A 17,446-nucleotide genomic window follows, 5' to 3' on the forward strand; every position below is an offset into this window, starting at 1 on the left:
TTGCTATTGTTTTTCTGTTTTAACCTTGTAAAGTGCCTTTGAGTTTATAAGCGCTATATAAAATAAATGTATTATTAGTATTATTACTATTGGGATTAAGGTGAAATCTATCCGGAGTGTGTCAAACTGGCCAAGCTAGCTCACGTAATTCCCATCTCCAGTGTGCCAGCAAAGGGAGGCTTCTCCCTGCAGAACCACATCAAAACAGTGCAGCTAAGTTGCCTTGGGTAAGGCAGAGGTTATGCACATCGTGAGTTGCAAAAAGACACTTGTTTAGAATTATTTTGATTCAAGTCGGCACTTCATAATTTTACGAGCCACTTTGTACTGCAGTTTGTATTGTTTTATTTCCTCTGCCTAGCAAATGAAAAATAGGACTATTTTAATTCAGATCAGCACATCATGTGCAATGATTTAATTTTTTGCCTCTCTGCCTGTAGCAAGCAGCCCATATATATATATATATATATATATATATATATATATATATATATATATATATATATCCATTGATGATATTGTTCTTTATATAGCCTAACTATCAATTGTTTTTAAGCGCAATAAACACAGAAAATGTTTGACCGGAACTTTCCCCATTTGACCGGTAAAATGAAACCTTACAGGTCACATGACCGGCACCATTTTTTTCTAGCAGAAACACTGTAATAGTGCAGTTTTGGCTGCTGGATGGCAAAGATGTAAACGGAGATCATCGATCAACTCTCTGATGACCAAATCTCACATACACCCAACCCATCCCCAACTGGTCAAAGCAAAAGTAGTACTAAGTCATTTTCCTTATTCTAGGGCCAGACCTTAGCAACACAGTGCAGGCGTTGTGTGTTGCCCTCGTGGACACAGAAGTCAAAGTCTCCTTCTGGAGGGGAGGAGAAGGAGGGATGCCACACTACCTCACAGTCCAATTCCCTGTATGGCTCTACTGTACCTGTGGAGGGGGTAGATTTGTTGTATTAGCCCTAATTCAAATGGGCATATCTATTAATTAAAAATGCTTATTAAAAATAAAGCTCCTTAAAGACAAACACACAACAGTGAGGGAGAAGATGTGAAGTGACATTCTTGATGTTTGAAGGCTTTGAAAATGCTAACCAAAGTACTCACACCCTGGGAAACTAAAATTGAGCTGCACTTTTAGCACCTGTAGCTGGTCGAATGGAGAACAGGATGCCGCTCTCTGTGACGACTGGTCTCCATGTGAATTCTGCAGCGTGGTTGCGCTGGTTTCGAAGGGTAACTGAGCTTCTGTATCCTGACTGGGCAAGCAGAGTGTGGGTGGGGCGAAGCACCAGCAGGGTGTTGGACAGCTCCAGAGCCAAGGGGACGACCTGGGCCTGGACCAGTATCTGACCAGGGTGTTGCTGGTTTACAGAGTAGGATACAGGTCTGGAGGAAAGAAGTATGTTTATATTGCACTTGAACTGCAATAATTGATTTAAATGTAATAAAAGGTGTGTTGAGCTGCTTCCTACACCAACCTGTAGAAGTGACCCAGCTTGTTGCTTTGGAAAGTCAGTGTTAGGGTGTTGAGGGAGTCGGGTGGCAGGATGTGGGAGAGGGGTGAGGAGCCCTGCAGCTCAGGGCAGTCCACCTCCAGCTGCACCCAGACAAACACTGACAGATGATTGATCAGCTCCAGCTTCTGAACACACACTGACTGCACACACACCTCGCCAAAGTCCACTGACAATGGTCCTAATGAGGACATAGTGAGATTTTGTTTTACCATTTTACAATATTCAAAAACATTCATCTTCACTTAGGTATTGCTTAACACGAGAACAACACACAAAAACACACTAATACTTATTATACAGCTTGTACACACACTATTATTCAAAACAGTGACTGTAGCACTTCTGAATTTACTTTCTAACCTATGACAACTTGGTAGAGCTCCTGAGGTGTCAGAGTCCTGTTGCATTCTGCCACCTCCTGGCTGGTAGAGGGAAGTGCACTCATTACCTAGAGAGAATGCAAGATATTGAGAGACAGCTGAAAAAAAAGGAAGCCTTCCCCTGAATTTGGCATTGAAATTCCACTCTGTTTAACAGTTAACTGATCTGTTACCATTCTTTTGACCACTTTTGATCTGACCTGACTGTTAACCTGCTGGTTGATGGATGTCACGTCTTGGGGGCAGCTACGTTTGGCTGGTGATGAAGCATAGCCGTATTTTGGCTTGGTCTTTATGATCTTACTGCTCTCCAGGTCACTGATGCAGAGTGTAGGTGGAACAAGCCCTTGAGACGGTACAATCCCAATTTCCACATCGTCCTCCACTTTCCTCTGCTGTCTAACAACCAAAAACAAAGGTCCAACTACACTGTTTACTGTCCAACTGTATGACAAAAAAAGCTTGAGATGGGCCTTTAGGTCAGCAATCAGAAAATTGCTGAGAAAGCCTACCTCTCCTTGATCTTCTGCAGGCGCGTTTGTCTGAGCTGTTCAATGAAGTCTGTGTAAATCTGTCGATGACACTGTCTCTGCTCCTCCTCTTCCTCAGTGAAAGCATAGTCTGTGTCCACATAGCGATAGCGTTGTACACCAGTGAAGATGGTCCTGAACACGATAAAGACAGGAATCCTTCAGTAACAAAGTTACAATTTGTTGTTGTAGCAATTAGCACATTTAAAATATAGAATTACAAAACCACAGAGACAACATTTAAACTTATTATTCTGTTTAAACAAGCTAAATACTATTTGGTTTGTCAGTGTTTTTAACAATAAATACGTTTGATTTGTTGTCTTTGATTGTTTCAAACCCATTTAAGTTGACAAATTGGCTGTCAATCTGCACTAGCACTGTGAAAGAGTGTGTTTCTTTAACCTCTACCTGTACTGTCTTTGTGCAGAGGGAGGCCTGATGCTTGTGGCTCGGTCATTAGGAAAAGCCAGGAACTCCTCCACCTCTGTGTTCTGACTCTTCTCCCTACGATGTTTGTGGAGTTGTGTTTTGTCGGCGCTGAGGACGGCAGCACACACCATCCCACGACAGCGAGCCAGTTCACTGGACCGAACGTGAGGCAGTGATCCGGTTGGATTAGTCACTGCGGGAGTGATGCCTGTAAAGCAGCCAATTAGAGCAGGACAGGTACGCATTATGAAATCATTAAGGGTGTAAAGATTCACCGATACGAATCGGCATCCAATGTGTATTATCACAGATATGGCTATCGATACACGGACCCCTGCATCAGTCTAGACGGACCAACATTCGGCCGATGGCCTGCTTCTAACGTTACGAATCGGTTGACTGAAGCTTTGCTGTCAATTTACCTCATTGGAGTTAGCGGTGAAAGTGGCTGACAGGAATACATCTTCGATATTGTAAATTGTACTAGCTGCGGTCTGTGAGTCATCCATCAATGTGTATGTTCATAAACATGTGAGTAGACTGGTATAAATATATATATATATATATATATATATATATATATATATATATATATACAGTGCTGCTCATAAGTATTCATACCCATGCAAAAGTTGACTAAAAAAAGGAATAAAAAAAATCATCTTTTGGAAATTGATCTTAATGCCTTAATTAAAAAAATGAGGAAAAATCCAACCTTTAAGGACACCAATTTGTTTTGTGAATGAATAATGTATTGTAAATAAATAAATGTTCTTCCTTAAAATACAGGGGCCATAATTATACATACCCATATGTTAAATTCCCATAGAGACAGGCAGATTTTTATTTTTAAAGGCCAGTTATTTCATGGATCCAGGATACTATGCATCCTGATAAAGTTCCCTTGACCTTTGGAATTAAAATAGCCCCACATCATCACATACCCTTCACCATACCTAGAGATTGGCATGGTTTTATTTCAGTTAGCCTAATAGCTAATTGAGATAAGATCCATATCAATGCAAATCAAACCAGCTATTAGGCTAACTGAAATAAAACCATGCCAATCTCTAGGTATGGTGAAGGGTATGTGATGATGTGGGGGGGGCTACTTTAATTCCAAAGGCCAAGGGAACTTTATTAGGATGCATAGTATCCTGGATCCATGAAATAACTGGCCTTTAAAAATAGAAATCTGCCTGTCTCTATGGGAATTTAACATAGGGGTATGTATAATTATGGCCCCTGTATTTTAAGGAAGAACATTTATTTATTTACAATACATTATTAATTCACAAAAAAAATTGGTGTCCTTAAAGGTTGGATTTTTCCTCATTTTTTAATTAAGGCATTAAGATCAATTTCCAAAAGATGATTTTTTTATTCCTCTTTTTAGTCAACTTGACCATGGGTATGAATACTTATGAGCAGCACTGTATATATATATATATATATATATATATATATATATATATATATATATATACAGTGAGGAAAATAAGTATTTGAACACCCTGCTATTTTGCAAGTTCTCCCACTTTGAAATCATGGAGGGGTCTGAAATTGTCATCGTAGGTGCATGTCCACTGTGAGAAACATAATCTAAAAAAAAAAATCCAGAAATCACAATATATGATTTTTTAACTATTTATTTGTATGATACAGCTGCAAATAAGTATTTGAACACCTGTCTATCAGCTAGAATTCTGACCCTCAAAGACCTGTTAGTCTGCCTTTAAAATGTCCACCTCCACTCCATTTATTATCCTAAATTCGATGCACCTGTTTGAGGACGTTAGCTGCATAAAGACACCTGTCCACCCCATACAATCAGTAAGAATCCAACTACTAACATGGCCAAGACCAAAGAGCTGTCCAAAGACACTAGAGACAAATTGTACACCTCCACAAGGCTGGAAAGGGCTACGGGGAAATTGCCAAGCAGCTTGGTGAAAAAGGTCCACTGTTGGAGCAATCATTAGAAAATGGAAGAAGCTAAACATGACTGTCAATCTCCCTCGGACTGGGGCTCCATGCAAGATCTCACCTCGTGGGGTCTCAATGATCCTAAGAAAGGTGAGAAATCAGCCCAGAACTACACGGGAGGAGCTGGTCAATGACCTGAAAAGAGCTGGGACCACCGTTTCCAAGGTTACTGTTGGTAATACACTAAGACGTCATGGTTTGAAATCATGCATGGCACGGAAGGTTCTCCTGCTTAAACCAGCACATGTCAAGGCCCGTCTTAAGTTTGCCAATGACCATTTGGATGATCCAGAGGAGTCATGGGAGAAAGTCATGTGGTCAGATGAGACCAAAATAGAACTTTTTGGTCATAATTCCACTAACCGTGTTTGGAGGAAGAAGAATGATGAGTACCATCCCAAGAACACCATCCCTACTGTGAAGCATGGGGGTGGTAGCATCATGCTTTGGGGGTGCTTTGGGGGTGTTGTCGTTGAAGATGGGTCGAGGCTGGGTCTTCCAACATGACAATGACCCGAAGCACACAGCCAGGATAACCAAGGAGTGGCTCTGTAAGAAGCATATCAAGGTTCTGGCGTGGCCTAGCCAGTCTCCAGACCTAAACCCAATAGAGAATCTTTGGAGGGAGCTCAAACTCCGTGTTTCTCAGCGACAGCCCAGAAACCTGACTGATCTAGAGAAGATCTGTGTGGAGGAGTGGGCCAAAATCCCTCCTGCAGTGTGTGCAAACCTGGTGAAAAACTACAGGAAACGTTTGACCTCTGTAATTGCGAACAAAGGCTACTGTACCAAATATTAACATTGATTTTCTCAGGTGTTCAAATACTTATTTGCAGCTGTATCATACAAATAGTTAAAAAATCATACATTGTGATTTCTGGATTTTTTTTTTTAGATTATTTCTCTCACAGTGGACATGCACCTACGATGACAATTTCAGACCCCTCCATGATTTCTAAGTGGAAGAACTTGCAAAATAGCAGGGTGTTCAAATACTTATTTTCCTCACTGTATATGTATGTATGTATGTATGTATGTGGTTGTGTTAAGTTTTATATGTTCTAAGATGTTCAGTAACATTAGCATGAAAGTCGCATGCTGGCCGCATGCTAACGCTTACAACAGTATTATTGTGCTCACGTGTACTCACGTAATACTGTATATGATTATTATTAGAGTGCTCACAATGGCTGCGTAACGTGGACCTATGTTTGAGTTACTGTCTCTAAGACTACAGCAGCAAGGAGGCAGTTTCATTTAACATGGAGCTGTAGTGTATGTTATTTGGTTATAAGTGGCTAGCTAATTAAGTTGAAGTTGCAGTGTATACTATAAGCATGTCCTAGCTTTGCTATTCCCTGGTCCCTTTTACAAAATATATATATATTTGAAGGTAGGCAATGCTTATTTTATAAAATTGGCTATAAAATTTTAATTCATAATGGGAAATGAATGTGTGTAAGTTAAACAAATATTAACTGTATCTATCAGATTGAATCGTATCTCATCGTATCGCACCGAATCATTTCATATTAAAATGTATCGGCCCTGAACCGTATGTAGCCCATGTATCTAGATACGTATCAGATCGTCCTATAAGGGAGAGATGCACACCCCTAAAAATCATCTAGTCTGATGATTTTTTTCATAGACATCATTTTCTTATTGTCAACAAAACATGAGAAGACCAAAACCAAAAAAAAATGTATCTTACTTAAAAGTATTGTGTGTGTATCAAAGCCTGATATATCTTCATCCTCTGTGCCATAGAGCTCCATTGACCAAAACTATTTAAAAAACATCAGTGAGCCACACTGTTGCATTGGGCGACATGTTCCTTCATTACAATGAACACACACACTGCAGTTTATTTTGATTCAGGCCCACACACACTGTCGTGCTGCCATAAATACTCACTAGAGCACCAAATGTGGATTAAATAGCCTCTGAATATAGTACCAACAAATACAAACTACAGTGGTCAGCTGTTTTAGGAAATTTCTGAGCATTTTTTGTGAACTGTTTTATAAAGCAGCAGAAACCAGCTTAGACAGGGTAGGGAAGTCAAAGTGTTGAGAGACAGATACATTGTTGGTTATGGTCTTTTCATGAGATTTATCCTTCAATATTCACCAGGATTTAGTTTAGGCATGGGGTGTGTGGTCGCACTGCAGCAGACAGCAGACAGGTGTAGAGTGATGGTGTGGAAGCTGTGAAGCTCAAGTCCAATAACATCTTCAGCTGTGTTGCCACCCCTCACAGCATGACCTAAGACATCTAGCTTCTGACACACCTGGAAGCTCCCTTGCTGCCGTGCAGTGAAAGACAAAACTATATCCTGAGGAATACAACAGAGAGAAAAAAGTTCCCACATTAGCTGCTTTGCTTGGAATTAAAAATAAATAACTGACTCAATCATGATTCGTACCTGGCATTGCCCAGGAGCAATTGTGCCAGTGGAGGGCTTGGTGGTGAAATGCGCCAACTTGCGGAAGCGGAAGTTGACAGGAAGTTGAGGACAAAGGTTCTGCAGCACACACAGCAGGTCCACACGTTGGCCTGTCACACAGGTGAGGAAATCAAATCTATGAGAGGGACTAGGCACCAGAGACACAGGCAGTCCAGAGCCTGTCACTGCTAGCTCCACACTGCTGTTACCTAAAGACACAAAGAAAAATAATGAAATCAAAATATCAGTGTGATATATATATATATATTTAATTATTGGTTTATTAATCAATGAATAGTGTGCTCATTAAGTTATATGAACAGAATTGCTGGCTTAAAAACAGTCCTCTGAGCACTTGTGTTGGACTGGATTATATTATACAATGCGACATGAGTGTGTGTGTGTGTTGTGAGTACCATTATGGTGAGTGAAGCCATATCTGCTTCCCAATGACTCAAACAGCAGGAAAAGACAGTAGTCTTGCCGGCTGGCTGAGTAATTGCGCTTCTTCTCTTCACTTGTACTGAAAGAGAGTGTTTTTTTTTTTTATAGTGGTAATGTTAAACTCCAGTCCCAATACATCTCTACATCCTCCTCGTTAGTATAGTGGTGAGTATCCCCGCCTGTCACGCGGGAGACCGGGGTTCAATTCCCCGACGGGGAGTAATACCTTTTCTTTCTCCCTCTCTGACGGTGGTGATACACACCCCCTCTCTGGCCCTCCTCCCCCCTCATTTGATATTATTGTTTACATAGGACATTTTACCATACAATTATTTTATAAAACATTAGTGTATTTTTTTAAACCATTGGGTATGTTATACTCTGGCATTAAATTCAGAAAAGTATTTGTTTCTTTTTTCAGGCACATTCAGAGACAATTTACCTCTTGCAGATGGGGCTAAAGCACACTGCCACAGTGGTTTTGCCATATGGTCCCAGTCGACCCTGTTTGGGGACAGACATCAAGACCCGAGAGACGTCTTGGGTGGCTGGCCTGCACCTCTCCATTCTTTCCAGCAGGGCGGCGTCTGTGCTCTTCTGGAGGTCTGTTCCCTAGACAGCCAGCACAGTAAAGGCCTTGTTTCATTTTCAGTTCAGTGCAACTGGCCTCCAACCCATGTTCCAATCAAACTGCCAACCTAGCTTTCTTTCCTGTTTACCCCTCCTACTCAACCACTAACCAGTCTATAGCTATCTCTACTTGTCCACCTCCCAAACAAATAACTTTAACAGCTATGTTTTTACTTACAATCAACCTATCTGTACCTAAACATTTCCTTGCTTAAACACAACCATGCTTATCTGCATAGCAGCTGTGCAGATTGGCAGCTATAACTACTTTGCCTGAGGGCATCACTCACCACCTCAGTCCCAGCAGCAGTATCCTGGAGCAGGCAGACCCAGTTACATGCCTGGGGCGCATTGTTCCTCAGAACCACATTCTCCACATGGGATGTCCCTAAGTATACAGGTCCAAACCACAGACAGGACAGTGGAGCCCCCTGTGAAACAGCACAGTTATGTTTTGTTCAGCTCCAGAAATAGGCACAAGCATATTTACATGAACACCAGTTTGAGGAGGGAAGCAGTAAAGATGAATGTGAATTTCAAGGATCAATTGAGTATCACCATTAAGTACTATATGAATTCCACTTAGACCACTGAATTACCTGCAGGTCAAAAATCTCAAGGCACTGGTCCACTACCTCAGCCCTTATACTGAGAACTACAGGAGAGTGATTCTGAAGTTTCAACCTGGGACAAAAGGAGGGTGAGGTTCAGGTATGAGTGTGCACAACTCAGTAGTGATATAAAAATATATAACCTTAAATATGACACTGAGCATTTAGTGCCCAATCTGCTGTTGTAAAGTCTTTCTTACAGAGCCTTCTCATCAATCTGTCTGGGTCTGTCTGTGCACAGTTCCACTTTGAGCCACTGGGTGGCACCAGCTGCTATGACTCCACTGCAGGGTGAGAGTCTGACTGAGGGGTCTCCATTGTACTCCACCTGGAACACACCTTCAATGCACACACACAGAAATACATACACAAGTATTCTCATAGAGTGAATTTAGTATAGTCCCAACTGCTGCATAATATCCTAGTAAAGGTTTAAAACAGAGGACAGATACCGTCACTTGAGACAATTCAATTTTATTTATAGTATCAAATCATAACAAGAGTTATCTCGAGAAACTTTACAGATAGAGTAGGTCTAGACCACACTCTATAATTTACAAAGACCCAACAATTCCAATAATTCCTAGCCTGGATGACACCAGACTCTTCTCAGTTGTAACTGAGAAGGGCAAGCTTCATTAACAGCCCATTTCCAAAGAGGCGTCACCAACGGACGCCGCTCAAATGCCTCTGGGCGCAATTGGATAGTCCTTCAACCAATCAGACCAACGATCTGGATCGGGTGACGTAGCAGCTACAGCGGCATCAACGGGTTGCTGACCTTCGGTGGCCGTCATGTTGAATGTAAACAAAAAGCTGCTTGCCATCGCTGCGCTATCGTCATCGTGTAAAGCCCGCCTCAACGCTTGTGATTGATGCCTCAATTTGGAAAAATTGGAAATGGGCTTGAATGGGCTCTTGGCCAGACTGACATGCAGAGCAAATCTCAAATTTGCCAGAAGTTCGTCAGGGTTTTCCCAGGCTAAATAATTCCCACAAGAGCAAGCATTTAGTGTGACAGTGGCGAGGAAAAACTCCCTTTTAGGCATAAATTTTGAGAGGTAAGGAAAACTTCCTTTTAGGGAGAAACCTCTGTCAGAACCAGGCACTTGGTGGGCGGTTGTCTGCTGGTGCCGGTTGGGGGTGTGATGAACAGTGACAATTATAGTCACAATAAAGATAATGGAACTATGACTAGAAATTCATAAGAATTCATAAGTTAACAAATCAAACCTACTTCCTCAAACAACGGTTTATCACTGGCAAGGTATTTAGCAAATTAAAATGCCCAGTTGACAATAACAGCACATCAGTTGCACACCCCCATCATAGGTGTGATTGGCAAAGGACAAAAAAGCAGGAAAATATACGCCGCACCCATGACGCTGTGACAGCACCTCCCCCTCCCCATTTTTTTTTCAAATGCTATAAAATTGAATGAAACACCCAAAATTCAATGAAAGTAATCATTAATATTACTTGCATAGAACGTTGTATGCAGGGGTTAAATTGGGATTTGTTATGTGGGGGGGCTTTCCCTAGGGGGGTCCGGGGAAACCATTAAATGGTACTTTCTGGAGAGTTTTGTGCAAAGAAATAGAGAAATTGAGTCTTACATGATATGTGCAAAACTGCAGATTAAGAGCCTATACTTTGCATTATTGTAGTATCAACAGGTATTAGGGTATTTAGCATTTACATTACTGTTAATCAGTCATCACTTGATTACACATTGCATTACCTTGTTATAATATAAATAATGTGCCACATGAAGAGACAGTGCAGCATATGACAGTAGCAACAGCTGAGAAGATTTGGGTCTGTAGTGACCAGGTCCACCTCACACAAACTTCCTTCTCCCATTCTCTCTCTTTACTACCCCCCACACACACACACACACACACACACACACACACACACACACACACACACACACACACACACACACACACACACACACACAAAAATTCAGCCCTGGCACTGTAGCCACACCAGCCGACATTACCACGCCCATGCAGCCCCACCTACGGATATGTGCATTCACTAATTACATTTGTGTACAGATGGTGAAATAATATAAGCAGCACCTTATGTAACAGATCTTAAAACGTTTAATGTAACTGGCAAACAATGCTTTCTACTTTTTAAAGAGCACACGTTTATAACAAATTTTTATTTATGCCGTTTGTATGCTGTTACTGTCATCCTCTACAGTATGTTTTTCTTTGTTGTCACTGTCTGTCTGTTCGATTGTCCATGTTTCTCTCTGTTGACACTGTACATATTGTCTGTCTGGTTCTCCATCTTTTCATCCGTTTTAACTCTAACTCTGCAATTTAAATGTTTTTATGGCTGTCTGTGATTATACTTCAGGGTTTTTCCTTGCTCAGAAATTGTCTTTGCAGGAACACACAAAGCAAGGGGGGAGGGGGGAGGGGGTCTGGGGTTTTGAGGGTAAAAGATTTCAATTCCTGCATTCTGATATGATTAGGCACCAATTTATGGTTAAAATGTCAATATTTATTGCAAGGAAATCACAAAATTCTGGTGGCAGGTAACAATTCAAAATACAAAATATAATGGAATATTATTATATTCAGTTATAATTAATTAAGTTATATTAAGGGGGCTTTCACATCTGGGACATGGGCCGGATACGACAACATTTGACCCTAAAGTCCAGTTGTTTAATTAGCATGAACAGGGCTTTATGGTCACTTTTTTCCCCCAAGGAGCATGTTTTGCTCCCAAGTTGAAAAATGTAGGATTGACTTAGGCTACTTAATCAGTGATGTTGAATATAGCCTACAGTGTAACGGACCACCACAGTTCATACATACGTGTGAACCGTGGATTAATTGCAGAGTTTAATCTACATAGTGGAAAACTACTACGTGAATGGGGCACAGCAGAAAGACAGAGCAGAGCGACGCTGCTTGTTCAGGGTTGTCATGTGTACTCCTATAGGCCTACACTTCGCATCAGGCGTTAAAACCAACTGTACCGAATTAGACTACTATTTAACGCGATAACGAGACGTTTTTAACCGGTAATGAAACTGTCTCAGTTTAATACTGATGCCGTCAGACGGCCGCGCGGACAGACAGCAGTCGGAGTTCCGGCAGGGCTCTGCGCCCGTCAGCAGCTTCTCACTGCGCAGCCGGTCCCCCAACGTTGCCCCCATGTTCTTTAATCGAGCACAGCCCTACAGTCCACCATGCATTTGCTGTCAGACATGATGTCTTCATAAGGGAATGGAAGTATATATATCATTACAGATCAACTATTCCTTATTTGTTTTTATAATATTGAAAATGTGTGCTTTAAATGAAAAAGGGGAAGGGATAAGGTCACTGATTAAGTCAAAAGAGGGAATTGCATTGTCATTCTGATAATATGTATCCCTTACAGGAACAGCTAATGCTTAAATTTGATTGGTCATGGAGTCTGTGTTTTTGGAATATGAATATGGTCATCCACGTAAACAACTTAGATTCATTCATGCTTGATTTACCTGGTGCCGATCCCTGATTGGTTATATGATGATGTTTGCTGATCAACTGACTGCTTGCAGCAATACACCCAAAGTCTAGTACTGAGTCCATTATGAAGGAACAAGCCCTGGGGAACCTAGAGGAGCATAGAAAGAAAGACACAGAGTTGATTTGCCAAAACATTTGTGGAGTTGTTATATATCTTTATATACAGTCTGTCTATGATGTATGTGTGTACCACGTATCAAAAAATGTCACAGGCAGTGTGTTTAGTTCTAAATCAATTCAACTTTACCTCAGACACACAGGTCCATATCAGTACAAAAACATGCAAACACAACAACACAGACAAGAAAAAAAAGATTCATTGTCATACGATCAAAGTGATTAAAACATATCTACTCATATGTTAATATCATATGGCTAGCCTGCGTACCCCAGCAGTGGGATTTTGATGGTCTCTACATCATCTATGTGAATCAGAAGGCAGTCTCTGACCTCCTCTTCTTCCTCTGGAGTAAACTCTAGCAAGCCACTTACAGACAGACCAGGAGCCACCACCTTGGCTGAGCTAGATGCTGTGAACTTGAACAACTGCATGACAAAACAAAAAGAAAAGAAGAAGAGAGAAAAAGGGCATAGATCAAATAGTATACACAGATATGACAGAGAGTTAATGTAGGGAAAACTTTAGCTTAGTTAACGTTAGATACAACACACTAACTTTAATGTTAGCTACTCTCTTAAAACATTGACCAATAAAAAAAAATAAAAAGGATGGATGGATGGAAGATAGATAAGAATATTGGACTTGTTGGTATTATTGGACGTGGTCGCATCAAGCCAACAATGACTATGACGTTATTTAGAGTAATTAAAGTTGGCTAACGTTAGCTAGCTAAGTTATTAACGGTACTTTAGCTAGCTAGCTAATTTCTTGCACGAGGTATTAGCCGCTAACGTTAGCGTTAACGCCAAATTCTTAATTTGCTAATGTTAACGTTATGTCATTTATTTATTTTTTTTCCAATAGCTTGTTGTTGATAGAAAAACACCTGAGTTTAATTTACCTTTAGCGCGGGTTTTTCAATAAAAATTTTCTTCAAAGATTTTCCAACATTTGTTGCCGTGACTGTAGTCTTGTAAACCTCCCCGACTTTCACATCGCTGAACTCGACAAATGGTGGGTCAACTCGAACACAACTTCCAGCCATTACAACGTTATGACTTTAGGGTAACTAACGTTAACGTTACTGACTTACAGACGTCACAAATATATTCTTCTTCTCATTATATATCAAATAATTATCGCGCTATTTTGTCGACTTGCAGGCTCGCATAGCGATAGTCAACTTAACTGTTGCTACCCAAATGTCAGAGACTAAACAGAAGTTAAAAGCTCAGGTGGTTTCTAGGCGACGAGTCCGTAGTTGCGCTCGTTTTACAACCTTGGGCAGTCCAGGTGGACGGTGCAACTGTTGACACTGAACAGTAAAACTTTATACAGACCCAAAATATCTTGTATATTTCGGAGGAATGTAGCCTAATGTTCTTCATACCATAAGTGTCAATACATATGATCATTATTCAAGAAGTCATTTCTCTTATTATTATCTCCGCTTATGTCTCATCGTTTTTTTCAATTGGGTATAATGGTGGTGTAACCATAGAAATAGAATGAGATCTCATTATCATTCTATTTGGTGTAACCATAGGGGTGTAACATAATAATTTGCTAAATGGATAGTTAAATCAATCTGAAATCTCTTGCCATATACTAAGTATGTTAGTACACTGCTCATAATATTTGTGGTAGCCTACTGCAAATATGACAATAAAGAGATCTAAATACACATATTTAATATTAAGTTCCTTTCACTTTCAACTCAACATCAGCACGTTGTACAACACAGCAAATCATAAACATATATCCATAATTCAAGCTTAAGTTAATTTGAACAAACATTTGTACAAATGTTAAATGATCAATAGAGTTGATGTAATTTATTTCACAAGAAAAAAAGATTGTCTTTCTTCAGTATATAGCATGTTACAATAATATAACTGGGTATTAAATAGTTTGTTAATTGTGTTAATTATATTGTGTAGAAATAGATTGGTGAAAACGTGTATAATGTTTTTGTCAATTGTAGATTCACACAAATTGTTATGCATATATATATATATATATATATATATATATATATATATATATATATATATATATATATGTTAATACTTTGGCTTATGTCTTGTTTTTTTTTTTACAAGATCTGATGTTATTTGTGTGACTAATAGTGATTAACAATATATATGAAATATATATAACATCAGATCTTGTAAAAAAAAAAAAGACATAAGTCAAAGTATTAACATCAACCTCTGAAAGACAAAAACAACTGTCACTGTTATGCTTTAGAAAGAAATAAGATTAATCCATTTTAGTAGCCTGACAAGCCAGATCCACATACATTTGCTGCCACTAGGGTGCGTCTAGATTTCTAGGCTACCATTTTAGTACTTTGCTAGGTCATAACAGCGCTAGGGCTCTCCCATATTTCATCAACAGAAATAGATATAGAGCTGATTTGATCTGTGCCCGTCAGGAGGATCCTTTGATTGTTCTGAGCACATATGCAAGTACAGGTCAACTCCAACAGCATACTTTTTTCTAAATCCTCCTGATTACTAACTTCTGCTGAACTTCTCTCTCCATCAACCAGAGAGGTAAACCGAGGCACAGCCCTAGCCTCCTCTGATGGCTTTTCCTGCCTCCCTTCATGCTCTCCAGTTGGGATAGCTGGTGTGACTTTATCCTTTATCCCCTTCTGGTTCTGAGGTGTGCTCTCCAGGCCAAAGAAGTTGTTTCGGACAACACAGCGCACACTGCAGGAGGACATTCCTCCCATAGAAAGAGACATGGTGTCCTTTTATAGTGATAAAGTTAAAGGGAGAGCATGTCCACTTTTTTTCCTATAAGCTTCTCGTTTAGTGGAACAAGTCCAGCCCGATGATCATGTTTGCTTTTTAGTGGAATCTTGATGCACAGGTGTTTAGCAGGTTACCAGTAGTGGCCGCAGCAACAATGGCATAAGTTGTTCTCCAAGCATTGTTCATATGATCTCCTGCATAAGATGCTGCACAGCAATCCCTGAAAGAAACAAATAGAGACAAAATATACAAGATATACAAGAATATCTGTTTAATATTTCTTTCAGCATGCACAGTTTCGATGAAGATTTTCTCACACCAGTGCACAGAAATGGTTTATGGTGACATTTCTTCATAATATAGAAATAGTTTGCTTAGATAGATGCCATTTGTTTGGATTGTTATATTATTGCCGTAATGCATTGGCTAAATTATTTTTTCCATGTAGAATTAAATCACCATTGGTTGAGAGGAAAATGCCCTGTGATTATGAGCGTTTTATATTGACTCATTTAAACATTTAAGTAAAGGTTGACATTACTCTTGTTGACTAAACGCATGTTTAAACTCTTTATCAGCAGAAGCTGAGGCTGTCAAGGAACAGTCTTGACGTTCAAGGTTGAACGTTTACAGAAAGCATGGGTTACATCTCTCTGTTTACTTTCTGTGGTTTCAACATTATGCAACCTTTGGAATCAGACTTCAGAGTGGAACTTTCCCATAGCTCGCCCTCCCCTAAAGGTGCATGTGATGTGTTTATGAATAGCCGTGATGCTGACAGGTTGGAAGTGCTCTGACAGGCGTGTCTCAACTCTTTGATTTTTCTTCACCTTCATTCTGGCAACCCTTCTTGTCCTGCTGTTATATGTTTAGAATCTGTTGCCAGAAGGCATGGCACAAAAACCGATAAGTACATTCAAATCTGATTGTGTATAGGGGGATTTGTATAATAATGGCTGACTTCAACCCAACAGGCAAGACAAGCAGGGTCCTATATGAGGAGATGGTTCAACTTTATCTTTGTGTCAGGACTATTTTTTTGGGCTTTTTCGCCTTTAATTTGACAGGACAGCTAGGTAAGAAAGGGGCAAGACATGCAGGAAATCGTCACAGGTCGGATTCGAACCCTGGACCTCTGCATCGAGGTATAAATTGCTCAGTATACGTACGCCTGCTCAACCCACTGAACCAACCCTGCCACGTGTCAGGACTGGTTTTGCATGACATGTCAGCAATGATTGGCTTGTTATCTCATCCATCAAAAGGTTATTTGAATATAGAAAATAGAGGCTGGAACTTTTCTAAAATTCAGTATACTGTTTTTTGCCATGAAGAAAATCAGTCTTAGCTGACTTTATAGTTAATGTGTAAAGGGGCAACTGTTAGATAATGGTTTAATTTGTTATTAACCAGTAGCTAGCAAATAAACAAGGAAAATACTTATTAGACCAGCTTCAAAATACATTACTCAGCACTGTTTTTTTCAGCTTGGTTATAGTAGCACTTCCCAAACAGTGGGGTCCAAGATAATAAATAAAAACGCCCCCTCTAGTGCTGCCTTCAATTGCTTAGTAAATATTGTAAAACGGACATTCTAACCATGGCTATTATGGGTTTGAGTGAGAAATACTTTGGAAAACGCCCAATTTTCTAATATAAAATTGTCTAAATGATGTAAAACGATTAATATCAGAATACATCGATCCTAATAAAAAATATATGTTTAAAAACTCGGCCTGACCTAGGCCTACTTGAATACCTGGACTTTGTACATTCCGTTTTTTTTTGTTATTCTTTATTAAACATTGTGAACAGACAGACATTCAGCAGGTCATATCCTACAATTCAAGATTCCAGTGTGTACAAAAAAAAAAACACATAGCCTAGCAATATGAAAAAGTAAATGAAATATAAAACATGAGATATCTAAACATAACAAATAAACAATGACATCGATAAGTCAGTAGGACTTATTCAGAGGCTGCAGAAAAAAAATATTAAAAAATTACACTGTCCGTTCACTT

The 17,446-nt window shown here is 39.8% G+C and overlaps 1 protein-coding gene and 1 non-coding gene across 4 annotated transcripts in view; one reads left to right on the plus strand and one right to left on the minus strand.

Annotated features, from left to right (window-relative positions):
* Positions 1–13,909, minus strand: part of LOC116044623 (cilia- and flagella-associated protein 47) — an 81,799-nt gene extending 67,890 nt beyond the window's left edge. For 2 of the 3 annotated variants that reach the window (XM_035998550.1, XM_031291966.2), the window contains exons 1-17: positions 13,562–13,909; positions 12,928–13,085; positions 12,512–12,627; positions 9,198–9,336; positions 8,986–9,070; positions 8,677–8,817; positions 8,199–8,368; positions 7,729–7,835; positions 7,292–7,521; positions 6,997–7,201; positions 2,857–3,085; positions 2,428–2,580; positions 2,116–2,314; positions 1,896–1,983; positions 1,497–1,713; positions 1,160–1,404; positions 816–946 (exon numbers count right to left, since the gene is read on the minus strand). In XM_035998550.1, coding sequence (XP_035854443.1) covers positions 816–946; positions 1,160–1,404; positions 1,497–1,713; positions 1,896–1,983; positions 2,116–2,314; positions 2,428–2,580; positions 2,857–3,085; positions 6,997–7,201; positions 7,292–7,521; positions 7,729–7,835; positions 8,199–8,368; positions 8,677–8,817; positions 8,986–9,070; positions 9,198–9,336; positions 12,512–12,627; positions 12,928–13,085; positions 13,562–13,705 — 2,757 coding nt within the window. In that variant the 5' untranslated portion in view covers positions 13,706–13,909. The remainder of the gene's footprint in view (positions 1–815; positions 947–1,159; positions 1,405–1,496; positions 1,714–1,895; positions 1,984–2,115; positions 2,315–2,427; positions 2,581–2,856; positions 3,086–6,996; positions 7,202–7,291; positions 7,522–7,728; positions 7,836–8,198; positions 8,369–8,676; positions 8,818–8,985; positions 9,071–9,197; positions 9,337–12,511; positions 12,628–12,927; positions 13,086–13,561) is intronic. The other variant, XM_035998549.1, reaches the window with a different exon arrangement.
* On the plus strand, positions 7,905–7,976 carry trnad-guc. Its single transcript has one exon. It is a non-coding gene; the product is annotated as a tRNA-Asp (tRNA).
* Positions 13,910–17,446: the final 3,537 nt, after the last annotated feature.

This window comes from Sander lucioperca, chromosome 24 (assembly GCF_008315115.2).
Source record: "Sander lucioperca isolate FBNREF2018 chromosome 24, SLUC_FBN_1.2, whole genome shotgun sequence".
Lineage (NCBI taxonomy): Eukaryota > Metazoa > Chordata > Actinopteri > Perciformes > Percidae > Sander > Sander lucioperca.